Source organism: Haliotis cracherodii, unplaced genomic scaffold (genome assembly GCF_022045235.1).
Source record: "Haliotis cracherodii isolate W230 unplaced genomic scaffold, xgHalCrac1.p SCAF_14, whole genome shotgun sequence".
NCBI classification, from domain to species: Eukaryota; Metazoa; Mollusca; class Gastropoda; order Lepetellida; family Haliotidae; genus Haliotis; species Haliotis cracherodii.
In genome coordinates, this window is record NW_027266269.1 from 32,217,967 (window position 1) to 32,238,987 (window position 21,021).

At 41.4% G+C, this 21,021-nt stretch overlaps 1 protein-coding gene across 1 annotated transcript; it reads right to left on the reverse strand.

Moving 5' to 3' along the window:
• Window positions 1-848: 848 nt before the first annotated feature.
• Window positions 849-20,709, reverse strand: LOC139460730 (uncharacterized). The gene is made up of 11 exons (XM_071242208.1): window positions 20,658-20,709; window positions 18,517-18,558; window positions 14,563-14,693; window positions 14,330-14,445; window positions 12,330-12,445; window positions 11,385-11,473; window positions 10,990-11,058; window positions 7,582-8,818; window positions 5,878-6,061; window positions 1,652-1,735; window positions 849-1,068 (listed from the first exon to the last, which is right to left on the reverse strand). The coding sequence occupies exons 1-11, from the start codon at window positions 20,707-20,709 to the stop codon at window positions 870-872; spliced, it is 2,319 nt and encodes a 772-aa protein (XP_071098309.1). The 3' UTR covers window positions 849-869.
• Between the last annotated feature and the right edge of the window lie 312 nt (window positions 20,710-21,021).

Consider the following 21,021-nt stretch of genomic DNA (forward strand, 5'->3'; position numbering starts at 1 on the left):
GACACGAGACACAGCACAACCACCAGATGTATTACAAGATTTGGTAAAAACACAAACACACAGTTCAGAATTTCCCTTCGATTTGCTATAACCAATGGAGGGTGTCCCCCTTATTTAACACAATTCACCTTCATACACACAAATGTTTTACAGGCGATAGGTCGTCACCAAACCTAGCACGACCATCTATCTAATTGAAATTGGATCTTAGTGCACGCTACCCCTAAACAACGATCTGAGGACATCCCATCACATCAGAACAACCTATCGCAAATTTGGCCGACCAATGAAATGACAAATAAGAAGCTGACATTGGCCAATCAGTAAGCAGTTCCCTCAAACTTTACGGCACTAGTTTCAAACTTGCGATTTCCATTCCAAACTACCTTGGAAAAATATCGATTCAAATTTTGACACTGAACAAAAGAACTTTCTGGAATGTCTAATAGATGGATGAGATTGTATGGCAGTACTTCCCAAGGGCTGGGAAAGTCGTTTCGCTTCAAATATTTATCCCATCTGTTGTTTGGACCACCCTGCTGAACCATTTGGAGGCTGCATGATCAGAAAACTGACTATTACTTTCCTGATCTGGTAAGTGACGATCTGACTGGTCGGATATAAGTTGACTCGTAATTGGATGTCCTCAGATCTCTGTTTAGGGTTAGCAAGAACTAAGATCTGATTTTAATGAGATTTCACGATTACCGAACACAAACTGGTTCCAGTCTGAGTCTCAGATGTCGGTGTAAGTATCCTAATCTTATCCCAATGTGCAACAAGTATTGTTTACACTCTTACACCACCAACCATACACGCAATTTACTTAATGCTATTGTTGTATGGTGTCTTCATCCCCAAGGGAGGTATCATTTAAGGAAAAATACTTCTTCTAGAATTTTGCTCTCTTCTAGATCCTCCGCCTGTTCCTCTCTGCCAGACAATGACTGGTCCCTGGAATGAGTTTTGAGTGACGTGTCCGCCTCCCTACTGCGAACACTTCCATCTAGCGAACCCTCGTTCTTCTCAATGGAGTTGACTAGTTCTAATATTGCCAGAGTCTTGTCACTGAAATGAAGGAAATCAACAATGAGATGTAAGGAAGAGAATATATGGATGTCAACTTCTTTATTATGAGGGGCGGTCGGGTACCCCAGTGGTTAAAGCGTTCGCTAGTCACGCCAAAGCCCTGGGTTCGATTCCCGACATGGGTACAATGTGTGAAGCCCATTTCTGGTGTCCCCCATCGTGATATTGCTGGAATATTGCTAAAAGCGGTGTAAAACCATACTCACTCACTCTTTATTATGAGGAACACAACGTTTCGGAGTATATGCTTACTCCTTCATCAGGTGAATGAATCCCTTTCCCAGGTTGATGGTATACAACTGTTTATTTGGGGTTACATACTAGTTTGAACAAGCAAAACAAAACCCCAAACCACAGCCCGCCCACACTATATTTTCAAAAGTCATTGCTTGAGAACCAATTCTTTTATTTTTTTAAGCCTTGGCTATCTCCATATATCTCTAGTCAGGGAAGGGTCAAGTAAGTTTGTCTCCTTGCACGAAAGCTGTGGTGACAAAACTGTAAGGTGGAGGTATTCAAAAATTATTCATCTAGTTGCTGGCCCAAGATGAGGCAGTGTTACCCTGGTGACGGAGCCCCTTTACTGTGTGATGGACTGGTCCTCTGGCGGTTGAAGGGCAAGGGGAGGTTACTCTGTTGAGGGGACCTGAAACAGAAAAACAAAATAGTTTTGGTTCTCAGGCACTCCCCGCATCATCATAAAGTCTGCTGCATGTTTCATTTTTATTTCCGTTTATAAAAAATCCCCCCAAAATCCTTAAATATTCCAAATCCAACGGTCGTCAAATACTGCATTCCAGTATTTATTCATCAAGGAATACATGCTTCAGGGCTAGAAAGTCCTGGTATTGTAGTGTCAATCACAGCTTACATGACGAATGGGTAGGTAGAAATAATTCCAATCATTTTTCACATTGTCTTGGACTTTCCTGTGAATGGCAATCTCAGTGGAGCTCTCCTCCAAGAATGTGAATAGTTAAATACAGACACGAACAGTATTTAGGTCATGCCACGTCACCTTCATATTTGGGAGGTGTGAATCACGGCTTTAAGACAACATTTTTTTCTTTGAAATGAGAATCTAAACAATTTGGGTTAAACAACATTTTTTTCTGGACACCGCTCCATCCATCAAAACAATTTTCTTTCATAATATTTTTTAAATCTGTATATTCTGGTACAAATTATTTTTAATAAAATATATCGGCAGGCCCCTCTTTCCCTCAACACATAATATCGAAGGTCTGTCCCTAAGACAAGCATTTAGTTCTTGAGACTGAGTAGGAATTCCTGCCCACCTCGATATGTGTCTGTATAGAACACCTGTGTCTGCATCTATCAAGTTCCTGCCCACCTAGACATGTGTCTGTATAGAACACCTGTGTCTGCATCTATCAAGTTCCTGCCCACCTCGATATGTGTCTGTATAGAACACCTGTGTCTGCATCTATCAAGTTCCTGCCCACCTCGATATGTGTCTGTGTAGAACACCTCTGTCTGCATCTATCAAGTTCCTGCCCACCTTGATATGTGTCTGTGTAGAACACCTGTGTCTGCATCTATCAAGTTCCTGCCCACCTAGACATGTGTCTGTATAGAACACCTGTGTCTGCATCTATCAAGTTCCTGCCCACCTAGACATGTGTCTGCATGGAACACCTGTGTCTGCATCTATCAAGTTCCTGCCCACCTAGACATGTGTCTGTATAGAACACCTGTGTCTGCATCTATCAAGTTCCTGCCCACCTAGACATGTGTCTGCATGGAACACCTGTGTCTGCATCTATCAAGTTCCTGCCCACCTAGACATGTGTCTGTATAGAACACCTGTGTCTGCATCTATCAAGTTCCTGCCCACCTCGATATGTGTCTGTATAGAACACCTGTGTCTGCATCTATCAAGTTCCTGCCCACCTAGACATGTGTCTGTATAGAACACCTGTGTCTGCATCTATCAAGTTCCTGCCCACCTAGACATGTGTCTGTATAGAACACCTGTGTCTGTATAGAACACCTGTGTCTGCATCTATCAAGTTCCTGCCCACCTAGACATGTGTCTGCATGGAACACCTGTGTCTGCATCTATCAAGTTCCTGCCCACCTAGACATGTGTCTGCATGGAACACCTGTGTCTGCATCTATCAAGTTCCTGCCCACCTAGACATGTGTCTGTATAGAACACCTGTGTCTGTATAGAACACCTGTGTCTGCATCTATCAAGTTCCTGCCCACCTAGACATGTGTCTGCATGGAACACCTGTGTCTGCATCTATCAAGTTCCTGCCCACCTAGACATGTGTCTGTATAGAACACCTGTGTCTGTATAGAACACCTGTGTCTGCATCTATCAAGTTCCTGCCCACCTCGATATGTGTCTGTATAGAACACCTCTGTCTGCATCTATCAAGTTCCTGCCCACCTAGACATATGTCTGTATAGAACACCTGTGTCTGCATCTATCAAGTTCCTGCCCACCTACACATGTGTCTGTATAGAACACCTGTGTCTGCATCTATCAAGTTCCTGCCCACCTAGACATGTGTCTGCATGGAACACCTGTGTCTGCATCTATCAAGTTCCTGCCCACCTAGACATGTGTCTGTATAGAACACCTGTGTCTGTATAGAACACCTGTGTCTGCATCTATCAAGTTCCTGCCCACCTCGATATGTGTCTGTATAGAACACCTCTGTCTGCATCTATCAAGTTCCTGCCCACCTCGATATGTGTCTGTATAGAACACCTGTGTCTGCATCTATCAAGTTCCTGCCCACCTTGATATATGTCTGTATAGAACACCTGTGTCTGCATCTATCAAGTTCCTGCCCACCTAGACATGTGTCTGTATAGAACACCTGTGTCTGCATCTATCAAGTTCCTGCCCACCTAGACATGTGTCTGCATGGAACACCTGTGTCTGCATCTATCAAGTTCCTGCCCACCTAGACATGTGTCTGTATAGAACACCTGTGTCTGCATCTATCAAGTTCCTGCCCACCTAGACATGTGTCTGTATAGAACACCTGTGTCTGCATCTATCAAGTTCCTGCCCACCTCGATATGTGTCTGTATAGAACACCTGTGTCTGCATCTATCAAGTTCCTGCCCACCTTGATATGTGTCTGTGTAGAACACCTGTGTCTGCATCTATCAAGTTCCTGCCCACCTAGATATGTGTCTGTATAGAACACCTGTGTCTGCATCTATCAAGTCCCTGCCCATCTAGATATGTGTCTGTACAGAACACCTGTGTCTGCATCTATCAAGTTCCTGCCCACCTAGATATGTGTCTGTATAGAACACCTGTGTCTGCATCTATCAAGTTCCTGCCCACCTAGACATGTGTCTGCATGGAACACCTGTGTCTGCATCTATCAAGTTCCTGCCCACCTAGATATGTGTCTGTATAGAACACCTGTGTCTGCATCTATCAAGTTCCTGCCCACCTAGACATGTGTCTGTATAGAACACCTGTGTCTGCATCTATCAAGTTCCTGCCCACCTAGATATGTGTCTGTATAGAACACCTCTGTCTGCATCTATCAAGTCCCTGCCCATCTAGACATGTGTCTGTATAGAACACCTGTGTCTGCATCTATCAAGTTCCTGCCCACCTAGACATGTGTCTGCATGGAACACCTGTGTCTGCATCTATCAAGTTCCTGCCCACCTAGACATGTGTCTGTATAGAACACCTGTGTCTGCATCTATCAAGTTCCTGCCCACCTAGACATGTGTCTGCATGGAACACCTGTGTCTGCATCTATCAAGTTCCTGCCCACCTAGACATGTGTCTGTATAGAACACCTGTGTCTGCATCTATCAAGTTCCTGCCCACCTAGACATGTGTCTGCATGGAACACCTGTGTCTGCATCTATCAAGTTCCTGCCCACCTTGATATGTGTCTGTGTAGAACACCTGTGTCTGCATCTATCAAGTTCCTGCCCACCTAGACATGTGTCTGTATAGAACACCTGTGTATGCATCTATCAAGTTCCTGCCCACCTAGATATATGTCTGTATAGAACACCTGTGTCTGCATCTATCACGTTCCTGTCCACCTACACATGTGTCTGTATAGAACACCTGTGTCTGCATCTATCAAGTTCCTGCCCACCTAGATATATGTCTGTATGGAACACCTGTGTCTGCATCTATCAAGTTCCTGTCCACCTAGATATGTCTGTATAGAACACCTGTGTCTGCATCTATCAAGTTCCTGCCCACCTAGATATATGTCTGTATAGAACACCTGTGTCTGCATCTATCAAGTTCCTGCCCACCTAGATATGTGTCTGTATAGAACACCTGTGTCTGCATCTATCAAGTCCCTGCCCATCTAGATATGTGTCTGTACAGAACACCTGTGTCTGCATCTATCAAGTCCCTGCCCATCTAGATATGTGTCTGTATAGAACACCTGTGTCTGCATCTATCAAGTCCCTGCCCACCTAGATATTTGTCTGTATAGAACACCTGTGTCTGCATCAATCTAGTTCCTGCCCACCTAGATATGTGTCTGTATAGAACACCTGTGTCTGCATCAATCTAGTTCCTGCCCACCTAGATATGTGTCTGTATAGAACACCTGTGTCTGCATCTATCAAGTCCCTGCCCATCTAGATATATGTCTGTATAGAACACCTGTGTCTGCATCTATCAAGTTCCTGTCCACCTAGATATGTGTCTGTATAGAACACTTGTGTCTGCATCAATCTAGTTCCTGCCCACCTACACATGTGTCTGTATAGAACACCTGTGTCTGTATCTATCAAGTTCCTGCCCACCTGGGTATATGTCTGTAGGAAACACTTGTGCCTGCGTCTATCAAGTCCGGGATGTCTGGTGTCAGTCGGCCTGATGTGTCCAGTCTGACTGGAGATGTTCCTATGGACACTCCTGCTCGACTGTTGATGGGGGATGTTCCTGCTGACTTCATCTGCTTCGTCCTGCCTTTCTGACTTGAAATATCTAAGTACAAAATAATAATTAAACTTTAAATGATTACATACATAATAACTTATAACCTATCGGGAATTATGGAATATAATGTTTGTTTTGGTTCTTCACCAAAGCAATATTCCAGTTATATGATGGCATATGTAAATAATCAAGTCTGAACCAGACAATTTAGTGATTGACATCGTAAGCATCGATCTTGTTTGTTTGTTTGTTGCTTAACACCGCACTCTGCAATATTGCAGCTATACGACGGTGGTCTGTACTTAATCCAGTCTGGACCAGACAATCCAGTGATTGACATCATGAGCATCGGTCCACACATTTGGGATACGATGACATAGCCTGTACCTTCATGGCGCTACGGATTGCATGTCCTAATAGAAATTAAATTCAGTCCTAAGCCTTGCAGAGATCAATATTTGTGTCAAAATCAGAGCTTATGCACAACCTTCTCAAAAGTATTTTTTTATGAGGCAGATGAGCAAACATTTCTCTAAATAATGTAATTGCAAATACACAACACACAGAACAAACTTTCTTCCCTGCTTGCATCACATCGAAGCCCCTTACTTATTAACAATTCAACTGCCGTTGCAGTGGGGTAGAATGAAATTGATAATTCTGTAATTAACATGATTAAAGATTTCCCCAAAGTGCACTGCCGATTATTTGCTAAGTGAATTTGATAAACAGAACAAAAAACCCAAATGAAATGTGTTAAATTCATTGCATAGCAAATATTTCATTACTTGGAGAACATTCAATTTGCTGGCTTAATATGATTCTGAGTGAGCAACTAATTAAGTTGGAAATTGGACCCGCATAAGCCACACCTACCAGACTGCCCCAGCAACTTAGTAAGGTTGGTTTGTTTGCTGTTGTTTAAAGCCGCACTCAGCAAAATTCAAGCTATATGAAGGCGGTCTGTAAATAATCGAGTCTGGACCCGACAATCCAGTGATTAATATCATGAGCATCTATCACTTAGTAAGGGGTCGTGGGAGGCAATTCGTTGTTCAGAGTTGCGTCGGATTCTCTGATTGTCAGCACCATACCTGTGGTTGTGGGTTGCACAAAAGTGGCAAATGTTCAAGACCTGCATCACTTCGAGGTTTCTTGCCACATTTAGTTGCCATGCTGTCCACTATGACTGAAATACTGTTCAAAGCAGCATAAAACAAATGTTAAACCAAACTCACTCCCTCAAACATCATACCTACGTGAGGGATTAAGTTGTTTTTTTAACAGTATTCCATTTATGCATGTCACAACTTGTGGGAGGAAAGCTGGAAGTGAGGCAGGTCTCAGATGTTTACCACTGGTATGGTGCTGACAAACCGCAGGGCAAACCAGGATTCGAACCCACAATCATCGATTTCTGGCTTGCCCAAGGGATGCAACCCTGCACAGCGAATTGAGGCACCGTAAGCGACCGGGTCACCTGTATCCCAACCGTGGTCTGGAAATGGCTTAGAATTAAATGTATTCCCCAATGACTGGCAACAAGTTCAATAGTTCTGTATTCTCACCACTGCCACTGTTAGACCGAGAGAGAGACAACCCAGAGTACTCCAGTCTCTTGGCCAGATCCTCTATGCCTCTGTTCCCCGACACCACAGTCTCTGTCACTGTCCTCGGCTGTCCACTGTGTCTGTCTGTCTGACCATTCCGTGTGCCCTTCACAAAGTTCACATCACCAAGTCTACTTTGGATATTTTGGTCTTCAATGTTGGTCAAAACAGGCTTGAATGGAAATTCTTTTTCCTGCAGTTGTTGTTGCTGTCTGTGATTCAACTGCACCTGTTTTTCACGGAGCTGAGTTTCTTGTTCCACTAAAACGTGTTTAAGTCGAATTTGTTCCTCCAACAACGCTGCACGCTGTCGCAGCAACTCTCGTTTCCTCTCTGCCGGAGTCAGTTTCTTGTAATACTCCATGAACTCGCGGTCTCCAGCCACATTCTTCTCCACCTCCAACACCGGCGAGTGAACCCTTGCACTGTCTAAATCTTCAGGGTGATCCACAAAACCAACACGATTCCTATTTCGGTTATCTGGTTGGTTATCATGGAAACCATTATGTCCGCTTAAGGCAAATGTCGTACGTGGACTATCATCTAAAGGAAGAGGCTGATAGTTTTCGCTGGCAATAGTTGGCAAAGAGTTGAAAGACATCTCTTCAAAAATCTGCGAACTTTTCTGGGTACTTGACATGATTGGTTCCCGAAGAGGCCCCAACATCTTCCTGGAACTTTTCTTCCCGTGTCTCTGTCTACCATTGGGCAAATTAGCAACAGGACCATGTTTCATAACATTGTATTCCCCATGCGACACAGGTCCATATTCCCCATGTGAAACAGGTCTGTATTCCCCATGTGAAACTGGTCCATATTCCCCATGTGAAACAGGTCCATTTTCCCCATGTGAAACAGGTCTGTATTCCCCATGTGAAACAGGTCCATATTCCCCATTTGACATTGGTCTGTATTCTATATCCCGTACTGGTCTATACTCCTGCTTCATTGATACAGGCATGTATGCCCCACCCTGAGCTACAGGCCTATATTCCCTAGTGCTAGGTAGGGCTTCATGCTGCATGCCATGTGGCCGGTTCTCCTGCTGTCTGTGCAGAGCTATCTCCTGGTCAATGAGGGAGGTGTACGGCCTGTGGGGGTCTGGGGGGAGTGCTGGGTCCCACCTTTGTGTGGGCACTTCTTGGTTGTCCACATGCATGTCCCTCACAGGCTTTGGTCTCAGTTTGAAACACTCCTAGATGTGAAAAAAGTAGGAGTGTAGTAGCCCGAAGAAATGTTTTACAATATTAAAGAAATAAATGTAGAGGGAGAGTTGTTTATCATAACACTGCAGGGAGATTAAAATATTAGGAACACATCCCCGAGTGGTTTATTTTCCCTGCAGTGTTTTATTGTATGATAAACAACGACAAGTCACGTTTACTTAGAGTCTGCCTGTCCTGTCATAATGTTACGAAGTGCAGTTAGATGCACACACAGCGACAAAGGTAACAAGGTAACAATTCTGACATATTTTGGCCAAATCCATCTGTTTTAATTTGGGGAAAGGATCCAAAACCTGCCGAGGTCTACAAGCACAGGTATGGAAACTGATCACACCAGGCCAGTGTCCTGGATAAATTGTTTAGCAATTTATTTCGCAAAAGTAGCCAAAAGTTGTAAAATGCTTTGGCTATGTCACAGATAGACACAAGTTTTAAGCATATTAGACCATTCTTTTGATAAAGATAGCAATAATCCAAGTACTTTCTCCAGATTCCTGATGGTCACTTCTGACCCAATCCCCAAATGACAAGGGCGATGCCATGTTTGTTTGTGAACACTTAATGGAGTCTCTACTTGACCTTTGATATTTGCATCTCTATCCACATATGACCCTAATGGATATTGTTTTTATCCGTTGGCTTTATCCTGCCGAGAAACCTACCCATTACACGATAATGCTATATTGGGAGGTAACGTGTTTGACAGTGATTGACATTGATTGAACATGCAGATGGCAACGATGTCCAACAAACAGTCAGCATGGCTAGTCACTGCCATTTTGTGGTCATGGATAAAGGGGAGTTAATAATGTAAGAAACAAATCACTTCTCTGATTCCGCCGATTTGTCAATAAATTTCCAGTCTCATTAAAATCAGATCTTAGTTCTCACTACCACTGAACAAAGAGGACAGAGGACATCCCATTTCAGGTCACGCCAGAACCACCTTCATCCGACCAATCAGAGCGTCACTTACAAGATCGAGAAAGTGACAGTTGGAATGTGTTTTCTCGTCAGCCAGAAACAAGTGCAGTAGAGCTCGAGAAAGTTGCTTTCTGACTGGCCAATGTTGACTTTTTGTTAGTCACTGGGAGGTCCTGAGAAATTTGTTCAGCAGTAGCAAGAACAAAGATGTCATTTCAATGATATTGATCAATTTCAAAGGTAAACATCATTTGTGAATGAATTTCTGGGTAGATTGTAATTTAAACAAAACAAATAACAACGACATTTGTGATATATTTTTAACCAGATACACCACAACACGGATAATTCATTGCAATACGAATCATTTGTAAAGCTTATTGCAGTATACCAGTAACACTGTGCAGTCCTAGAAAAAAGTACATAAGTGTACCTCTTAAGATTATCTATAAATGAACATAAAAAAGTAAGTGAATAGAGCCATGAGATTATGTGTATGACCCCTGCAACCTACAATTACTCTAGTCTACCAGTTTGGTGAGGAAATAATGTGTTGTTCCAGTGAGTGAGTATGGTTTTACGCCGCTTTTAGCAATATTCCAGCAATATCACGGCAGGGGACACCAGAAAGGGGCTTCACACATTGTACCCATGTCGGGAATCGAACCCGGGTCTTCAGCGTGACGAGCGAACGCTTTAACCACTAGGCTACCCATCCGCCCCTGTGTTGTTCAATATTAAGGGAGGTCCTCTAGATGTTCTCCTAATGGGACCATATGAATCATGATGGTTTGACACCAGGGTTATCAGTGTTTGAAAGTTCCTTGAGGGGTCCTGAGTTCCTTGAGGCTTGTCATTACAGTATCTGAAATTATGGACCCACTAAGCAGCGGTAAAAACTAACATTTTTAGTCCACTAGCCCTTATAATGATAATATATAGCAAAACCCCTTTAAAATGGCAAATTTCTACTAGTCCTTATGATACCTTAACAATTGGGCAGTTCAGCAAGGACTTTTTAACATTAGGGTGACGATAAGGACCACTTACCTTCGACACTGGTTGTAACACTAACTTCCATGATTGATTTGGAAAACTGCACTGCACTCATAACACTGATTGATGTCTTTCATTGTTCGTTTCAAACACTGGTTTTTAACACTGACACCTGACTATCACGGTATTTTGAACTATGAAATATCTGGAACTGTCCTACCTCACTATCAGTGTCCACGTCTCTCCAGCTCTGTGGTGTCGAGCGGCGATTGTCCTCCACCGGAGGTGTCTGTAGACAGATTTCTAACTATCAGATAAGTTTGTATTTTTGGCTTGGTTTGTTGTTTTACGCTGCACTCAGCAATATTCCAGCAATTTGACGGCGGTCTGTAAATAATCGAGTCTGGACCAGACAATCCAGTGATTTACATCATGAACATCGATCCTCGCAATTGGGATCGATGACATGTATCAACCAAGTCAGCGAGCCTGACCACCAATCCCGTTAGTCGCCTTTTACGACAAGTATAGTCGCCTTTTACGGCAAGCATGGGTTGCTGGGGACCTATTCTACCCCGGATCTTCACGGGTCTGGCCCTTCTATGTGTATCTCACCTTGTGCTTTCTGTGCTTGTGGTCCTCAATTATCTGCTCCTGGTACTTGGTCAACAGCTGCTGGGTCTCAAACAACTTCACGTGGACATCTGAAACAGCCACAGCACTTCTTGAAGGACACTTACAACCAAATCTCCTGTACATGGCATAGAGGCACCATGGAAGCATAAAGTGTTCAAAATAAAGGGGGAAATGGGGTAATTGAGGTTTGCTCAAATAGTATTTGAATCTAGGGACCACTTAGATTTACAAAACTCTTATCAAGAGTGAGTGAGTGAGTATGGTTTTAAGCCGCTTTTAGCAATATTCCAGTGATTTTGACACAAAAAGCTGTATACAGGTCAATGACTTGACCCAAGAAATGTAATAAGTCATTGGCAAAAGTCAGTAAGTCACTTAAACAAAGATGCCGGATGCAGTAAAATTTCGAAGTCAAATCAGTACTTTTAAAAAGTTGGGCATAGCTTCCGCACACCCAGCTACCCGCCGGGTCTGGGAGCAATACTGCCATCAACTTCACCCCCCATCCCCCAGACACAAGGACAACTGAGTCTTGATTGGCACTATACTTTATGAGAGCATTAAAATCGATGGCTACAAAATAATCCTTACTAATTACTATTTAATCATTAAATTATGACACATGTGATGCCTTGCTTAGCATTTCTATCGGTCAAAAGTCCGACAACTTAAACAAACCATCGGTCAAATAGAAAGTTTATCGGTCTATGACCGGTGACCGAGGGCCATCTGAAACCCTGTATTCCAGCAACATCACAGCGGGGGACACCAGAAATGGGCTTCACACATTGTACCCATGTCGGGATTCGAACTCGGGTCTTCGGCGTGACGAGCGAACGCTTTAACCCCTAGGTTACCCGACCGCCCCTCTTATCAAGAGAAGGGTTACGACAAAGACCCCATGAATTTGTGCCCAGACTTTACCTTCCTTCTCCTTGAGCACTTCCTCTTGCTGGGCTACCAGATGCAGAATCTGCTGATCATACTGTTCTCGCTCCTGGTGAAGCTGGGACAAGACCTTCTCTTTCTCATCCCCTGCCCTGCAATGAGAAACAAGATCAGGAATTCTGGACCTTTCCATGTGTCCTGTAAAGTAATTTCAGTGATACTCGCAAATATACTTCACGCTTTACCTTCACTGTGAGACTGTGAGGGGCGGAGGGGTAGCCTATTGGTTTGGCGTTCTCTTGTCACGTGGAAGGCCAAGGATCGATTCCCCTCAAGGGTACAATGTGTTAAGCCCATTTGTGTTGTCCCCCACCATGATAATGCTTGGAAATTGCTGAAATTTCACTGTGAGCAAATTTTAAATTTTTTTAAAAAAAACTTCAAAGCAGTGTTCAAAATTAATTGGGGTCCTAGGGATTGCTTCTACAGTATTTGAATCCAGCGACACTCTAACTCTTTAACATTTAACATTAAGGCAATAAAAAAGACCCTCAACTTTCATGCTTAATTTCTGCATGGGGATCCTTAATTATCTATTTCAATAAGGCACAATATGACACACAATCAGCCAAGTCACCAAGCAGAATCCCCATGGGCCTTCTCAGAACCCCCGTGGACCTTCTCAGAAACCCTATGGACCTTCTCAGAATCTGCACAGACCTTTCCAGAATTCCCATTGACCTTCTCAGAATCCCCATGGACCTTCTCAGAATCCCCATGGACCCTCTCAGAACCTCATAATTTCCATGAACCTTCTCAGAATCTCATAGACCTTCTCAGAACCCCCATGGGCTGTTCTCATAGAAGACAAATATGTGTTTTCAGATCTACGAGTTATAAGAAGAATTGAAGTATTTCCCGATATTTTCTGAAGTACTCTCTCTCTCTCTCTGCGCGAGCTCTCACAGCTGAGACTGACATGACGTCACTCAGGAATGCTATGATGTCACCCTGGAATGTGATGATGCCATGATACAATGGACATGATAGATGACATCACATCCTTCGTGAAAACTGAACTCACCAGTTATCAGAAAGTGGGAAAAAGTTGCCCTGATAAATATTGATTAAACCTAATATTTAAAAAATGTGCCAAACCGAATGACACGCTTTTCAAATATGGGATGAAGGGAAAAAACCCCGATATATATCATGAAGAGATTCATGCACAGTGAATATATCAAGGAGGCTTCAAATCAGCAAATGTGTCAATCAGCAAATGACTGTGAAGTGTCTTCAACTGTCTTAATTCACCTCTAGCTTGTCTGGTGAATTTACAGTCAAACATTGTTGTGTTGAAGTTGAAGAGACCTCTGTAAATACTTCGAGTTATCCGAGGTTCGACACAATCGTAAAAATGAACGACACATATGCGACTACAGAGAACGACATAAGGGAATAAATGTTGACTTATCAGAGTAGATTTGTGCTGGAAGTACATGTTCGGGACTGGAAAATGACTTTGAGACAACCATAACTTCAACACATCAGAGGTTAAATAATGATTAATAAAGTAGGAATGTGCAGGGACCCAGCTTTTACTTTCAGACAACTGTAAGTTTCACACATCAAAGTTCGACACAACTGTGTTTGACACATCAAAATGTTTGCTTTATTGATACGTAAGCCAAGACTATCCTTCCACATTGACTTCCATTCCACAAAATGACCGTAGCACTAAGACGACAGTAACTCCCATACTTTAACAGACATAAAAAAACAGAGTTTAAGGATAAATTTCGTGGTTTATGCTGTCAGCCTGAAATGTTTATATACGACAGATATGTTTTTCCAGAATTTAATTGCCCATAATTAAGGGTGCATATAACACACAAGTGTGTATTATACACAAATAAATAAGTCTTGTGTACATTGATCAGTCAGAAGAGGTGCTAATTGGGATTGTTCACTTGCCAATAATGAATATATTAGCAAATATCGCTGTGGGCGCTTATTACATCGAATATGGTACTTACTTTGCCAACTCTTTGATGAGGTTCGCCACCCTCTTCTTGTCTTCCATTCTAAGATCCTTGAAGGAAGCCTTCCTCTGATGGCGACGTTGTGAGTGGGTATCAAGACTCTGGGACAGCTGGAAACAACAAAGTGCATGTACACGTGTCTGTTTGTTTGTTTGTTGTTAAATCTCATTTTTAATGCGTAGGAGCGTATTTCTGATTTTTCTTTTTATAAAATTGTACTTTCTCACATCATGAAGCAGGATATTTGTCTCAGGGGGCAGGTCTTCCACTGCGGGTCGATCCACTGATATGTTGGCCTTCACCTCGGGAGTCTTTCGACCTTTGACCCTCTGACGCATGTTTCCTGGCTTGGACAACCCTGAAGAGTTAAAATATTGACAGAAACTAGTAAGAGGAACAGTGAAAAAGCATTCTGAGACTTTAGCCACTTGTCTGAAGCGCATGTCTGATCTAAGATTTCTATGATCAGCTTATTCAAGTCCATATGTGAGACTTAAACCTCCTGAAAATAATGCCAATATACATGTTCAGACTAGTAGACTAGAGTACTACACGAGTCCCTGTGAGACTATATTTTTATCATGTTTATCATGAGTGTGTTAAAAAATGTATGTAACCCCTCCCCTGCTAGCATCAATATCCACAGACATCACCAGGTTAGAAACACTTGTAGTCAATTGAAAATCCAGCTTCAAACTCGGTTCAGTGTAGAGCGGTGAGGGGAGCCCGAGAGGTGATCAACTCAACGACATGTCATGTTGACTGTGTGATTTCATACGAGGCAACATATGGTTTATCTGTTATTGGTTTTAATTACTGTGAGGATACACAATCATATATCAGGATAATATATGTTTTTCACCCCCACGAGCCTCCCTAAAGATTTGCTTGTTTGTTTCTTGTTTAACGCCGCTCTCAACAATATTCCAGCTATATGTCGGCGGTCTGTAAATTATCATGTCTGGACCACACAATCCAGTGATTGACATCATGAGGAAAGATCAACACAATTGGGATACGAGGACATGCATCAACCAAGTCAGCGAGAATGACCACTTGATCTCGTAAAGGGGCATTCACACGGTACAACTAGTTGTATACAATTTGTTGCATGCAACACATTTCATCGTGTGAACGGGCAAGTCGGTCCAACTTTTGACGCATGCAACTTGTTGGACGTGAGTTGTACGGAATAGGACATGCTCTATTTTCATGCGACAAGTTGTACGTACGCAGCCAATCAAAACGCGTATGAAAATCACGTGACATTTACACGTCAATTTGTAAACAAAAATGGCGACTCCGATTCACGTCGGTAAGTTCTGCTTTTCGGTATCCTAAGTGTCACCACTCAATAAAGGACCTATGAAAAGTAGGTACCACTGTCTCAAATTATATATTTTGACATTTGCATCGGTCTAATTCTCCAGGTTAAACTGTTTATAGTATTATTTGAAACGACAGGCTATGTGACTGTAGATACTGTAGTGTAGACCATGGTGAGATTAGGTCCATATACGTTTCTAAAACTTAAAATACATCATACACACAAATAAACGTCACAGTTTTAGATTCTGAGGGGAATTATCTATTATGTGATGCCATTAACAACTATGTTAGGCAAAGCATATGTATCACTAACGACATCTGAAAATAGTGTACAGCGAAAATATTGCCATTTTCGCATTTTACCAATTCACTGTTCTAAATGTCATTATTTATTTAAATAAGGTATAGCTACATGAGAATTTCAGTTACAAAAACATTTGGTTTCTGCTCTTTGTCAAAACACCAATCATCATTCCTAAAAGACTCCAATAATCCTATATTCGTTTTCGAAACAAAAACTCTGGACCGAACCGCCATGTTGATAGCGTTGGGAAATCATGGTTCTTTTCGCGTTTGACGAGATGCCTATCACATCATATGTATTTCACACTCAGCTACGATACATACATCCCTGAATTCATCATACCATTAAGAATCAATTGACATTTTGTCTAAGTCACCAATACAAACGGTCCAAATGAAATCAACCGCAATATTCAAGTGTGAAGCCAAACCCTGTGCTCTTCTTTGAAAAAAATGTAAACAAAGCAAACTTCTAGTTTTACTTAACATTTTCTACTATTCCGAGAGATTTAGTCGTCAATTTGTTACGTAGCTCGGATTATTACGGTTATGCAGTCCTTGCAAAAACTGAGGAATAAATAATTAGAGTTTTTTGGAAAAGTCAACAGAAATCGTTCCACGTGACGCCATGATATTGACGCAAAATCACACACACTGACGACGGTATTGGTCTGCCTTTCCACATAGTATCAAAGCGAGAATGGAAACATAAAAACAAACAGAACCTGCTGATTTCAGATTGATTCTGATTACTTAACTTACATGACTCATTTATGTATGTATATGATCCCAGCATCACGGTAAAACCTGCTCCAAACATTCCGCGTACTGCTATCAGTGAACTCGCTACGTTATGACGGGAGGTTACCGGTAGTGATGTCATATTAGTATACGTCAACATCAACATCGTTGTACATATTTGTTATTTTCTTTGAGGTGCGGGTGAACTAGCACACAACGCATTCAGTTTATGAAGTAGTTTACTGTTTCAATCTTGAATTATAATTTGAATATCTCTTCAATATCTTTTCACCCAGTAAAATAATGCACTGCTGCACAATGGGTACATGTATGTAGTACTGTTACTAATATAATCTAAAATGCCATAGAATTTATGAATAATCAGCTGGTTTTTTTATCACAGAAATTGACATTCATCGTGTTATTCTTCCTATAATATGCTTTGTGAATGTACCACACTGCAGCATATACATATTTCCTTTGGAGAATTGTGAAATATTCATTGTGGCAAATTTATATAGATAGGTTAAATAAAACATGCCCTTCATTTCTTAAATTAAAGTAAATGTACACCTGAAGGAAATTCGTCACGTTATATTTTTATTAATATATAACTCATGTGTGGACAACTATTTGTTTTACATTTGGATTTTATCGTCTAATTGGCGGAAAATTGACAGCTAAGGCTTTTTGTCAGAGATCTCGCGAGACCCGAGTTGTATGCACTCGCCGCCGTGTGAATGCGGAGTTGTATACAACTTCAGTTTGTGCAACTAATTGCATACACCAAGTTGTATACAACTAGTTGTACCGTGTGAATGCCCCTTAAGTCGCTTCTTACGACAACCATAGACGCCTTTTACAGTAGGGCTGGGATGATACACCAACTGTGCGATCCGATATGTATCGTGAAAACCTTACTCACGATCCGATATGTATCGTGAAAACCTTACTCACGATCCGATATGTATCGTGAAAACCTTACTCACGATCCGATATGTATCACGAAACCTTACTCACGATCCGATATGTATCACGAAACCTTACTCACGATCCGATATGTATCACGATACCTTACTCACGATCCGATATGTATCACGAAACCTTACTCACGATCCGATATGTATCACGAAACCTTACTCACGATCCAATATGTATCACGAAACCTTACTCACCATCCGATATGTATCACGATACCTTATTCACGATCCAATATGTATCACGAAACCTTACTCACGATCCAATATGTATCACGATACCTTACTCACGATCTGATATGTATCACGAAACCTTACTCACGATCCGATATGTATCACGAAACCTTACTCACGATCCAATATGTATCACGAAACCTTACTCACGATCCGATATGTATCACGAAACCTTATTCACGATCCAATATGTATCACGAAACCTTACTCACGATGCGATATGTATCCCAAAACCTTACTCACGATGCGATATTTATCACGATACCTTACTCACGATCCGATATGTATCACGAAACCTTACTCACGATCCAATATGTATCACGATATCATACATATATATGCATTCCCTGCCCAGGAGCGAGCATACTTAACCCAAAGATGGCTGTGTATTTATTAAATGAGTAAACAATATGTTGAACCAGCATCTTGTTTTGTTCCATTTATGAACTTCAGTTCATACCTTAATGTATCAGATTGCTTTTGAATTAAAAATTTAGAATTATACAATATATCATGATACGTATCGCAATACGGCCTTGTGCATTGCAAAATATTGTGATACACTGTACATTTTAAACCTCCAATACCCATCCCTACCTGGAACATAAGCATCGGAATCCTCCGTGCTGGAATCCATGGCTGCAAAACAATGCATAATCATCATTAATGTTTCGTCAGTGCCTTAAATTTGTTAATTAGAAACAAAATGGCAATAAAGTGAAAGGGCTTTCCATAACAATAACCTTAACTCCAGCATATTTCATTGGCTTGTTTTCCAGCGATAGAAACTAACTGTTTTAGTCCACTTGTCCTTAAAATGAGAACATATAGCAACACCCTTAATAATGGCAAATTTCTTCTAGTCCTTATGACTTATTAGGCAGTTTGGAAAGGACTTTCGGACTAGTGCCAATTTCTAACGCTGTTTTCTCTTTCACTTCAAATTGATATACCCAGTGTCAGTTGGATGCAAACATAAAGTCTTCTCAGCAAGATAATTTTCACAGCAATGTTCTACTTCAGTATTGGGTTGTCTTTAATTGTGTTATTTACGTAATGGGCGAATAAAAATTTAATGATACAGTGCAAGTATGCGAAAGTGCTTCATTAGTAGCAATGTACCCATCTTCCTTCATGGTATACTTCTGGAAACTTCACACGTGAGTGATCTAGCAGAAAGTTTGGTATGTCAAAACTAGCACAAGACACTTTTGTCAGTGTTATGTATTACTTATTGCCCAAACATCATTGATTAATGTTCTTAAAAATAAATTTTCCCCTAAAAAAGTCCCTTATTTTTTAACACCTACATGTTTTGGTACTTCAGCAGGGTTTCCATGAATGAACAGACATGTTTACACGCACAATTCTCAACATAATTCTTGCAGGTCGGCATCAAAAATCAAAATGAAATTGAAAGTTGGAAACCTATACACAAAATATGAATATTTGTCCCATTACAGTGTTCACACTATTATATTCTTCTTCTTCATCATGACATGGGCACCCAAATTCTGAGGGACGATGGAATGTTCTGAGTGACAGGTGTACAGTACTTCACATGAACCCAATGTTGACATTCCAAACGTGCACTCTCAAGTCGGCAGCTTTGATGATGTCACACCTCGTTATAATGTGACAAATCACTATCAAATACGGCTTTTCTAAAATAGGTGTCATTCGGGAATAGGGAACTCGACAATGTATTAATTTATTCAGATATAGACAACTAGACTAGACTCTCTGGATTTTCATGAGTCTCGGACTAACAGACTAGAGGCCATGTCTACCGCAGTAATATTATTAATAATTATATCTTGATTCATACATGGGTCTGCTTATTTCTTTGGCAACAAATACAAGTCTGTCGAACAGATGATGATAAACAATGAATGGTGGTACCTTAACCTAATGGTCTTACTGGTTACTCCCTTAGTGCTCGTAGACCCGTGAAGATTCCTGGGTAGAATAGGTCTTCAGCAACCCATGCTTGCCGTAAAGGTGACTATGCTTGTCGTAAAAGGCGACTAACGGGATCGGGTGGTCAGGCTCACTGACTTGGTTGATGCATGTCATCGATTCCAATTGCGTGGATCGATGCTCATGATATTAATCACTGGATTGTCTGGTCCAGACTCGATTATTTACAGACCGCTGTCATATAGCTGGAATATTGCTGAGTGCGGCGTTAAACAACAAACCAACCAACTTTGTGCTCGTAAACTCCACAGATAATCTATTCAGGATAACGATAATCCTAACCTGGATATTATAGCCCAGACATAACCAAGGGAAATGTAGGTCTGTCTTATGACAAAACACACATTCCACAGGAACAAATAATGGACTATGCAAGGGGTACCAATATATTTTCACGTTAGAACTGGTCAGGCCTATTCCTGAAATTTGTTCTTCTTCAAAAAGAAAATAGTAACAACATTGTTATCCGATAAATATTAACTGTCATAAAATCCGAAATGTTTCACTGTTTTACGTTTAATGAATGTCACTCCGTTTTCTAGATGTAATAGTTTTAGTCGAATATCAAATCGGACATGTGATCATATTTCGTCTGCCACTGTCATGTCCAAACTTGAAGTTTGACACATTGGCTGCTGTCATGGTAAATGTATTAATGACTAGCATGAGAAAATAAATTCCAGTAGAGTACGTTTAAAACTGTAACTGTCATATTTCGAGTTTGAGCTATATCATACAAATATAGAGTAATGTTTAACCTGTATTCGTCCAGAAAACACGTCGTCTGTTATTTGCGGAAGTGTCCGCCATGACATCCAAACAAACCGCCTTTCATTTGCGCATGCGCGAAGTCCGGTTATCCGGACGAGGCCAAGTCCGTACAGCTGTGATTCGGAAATTCGTGGGGAGATGAAAAGGATTTTACGACTCTTCCAGTGATATTTTAACAGACACGGAATAAAGGAACTGCTCGTTTGGAGAAAATAGTAAGACACCCAGAGTAAACAGAATCTAGTAGAAATGTTTGTTTCTTTCGTTATGCATCTGTAGCTCGAGGCCCGTAGGAAAAACGCCCTAAATCGCCCCACATCACCCCACAAACACTTTTTCACATCGATTATT

What these genes read in the sequence shown, in the direction of transcription:
- LOC139460730 (XM_071242208.1), bottom strand. Translation starts at nt 20,709, where the DNA reads ATGGCGGACACTTCCGCAAATAACAGACGACGTGTTTTCTGGACGAAT. An exon ending in TCCTACAGACATATACCCAG is followed by an intron (nt 1,736 to 5,877) that starts GTGGGCAGGAAC and finishes TTTCTGTTTCAG; the next exon opens with GTCCCCTCAACAGAGTAACC. An exon ending in AAAGGGGCTCCGTCACCAGG is followed by an intron (nt 1,069 to 1,651) that starts GTAACACTGCCT and finishes CCTTCATTTCAG; the next exon opens with TGACAAGACTCTGGCAATAT.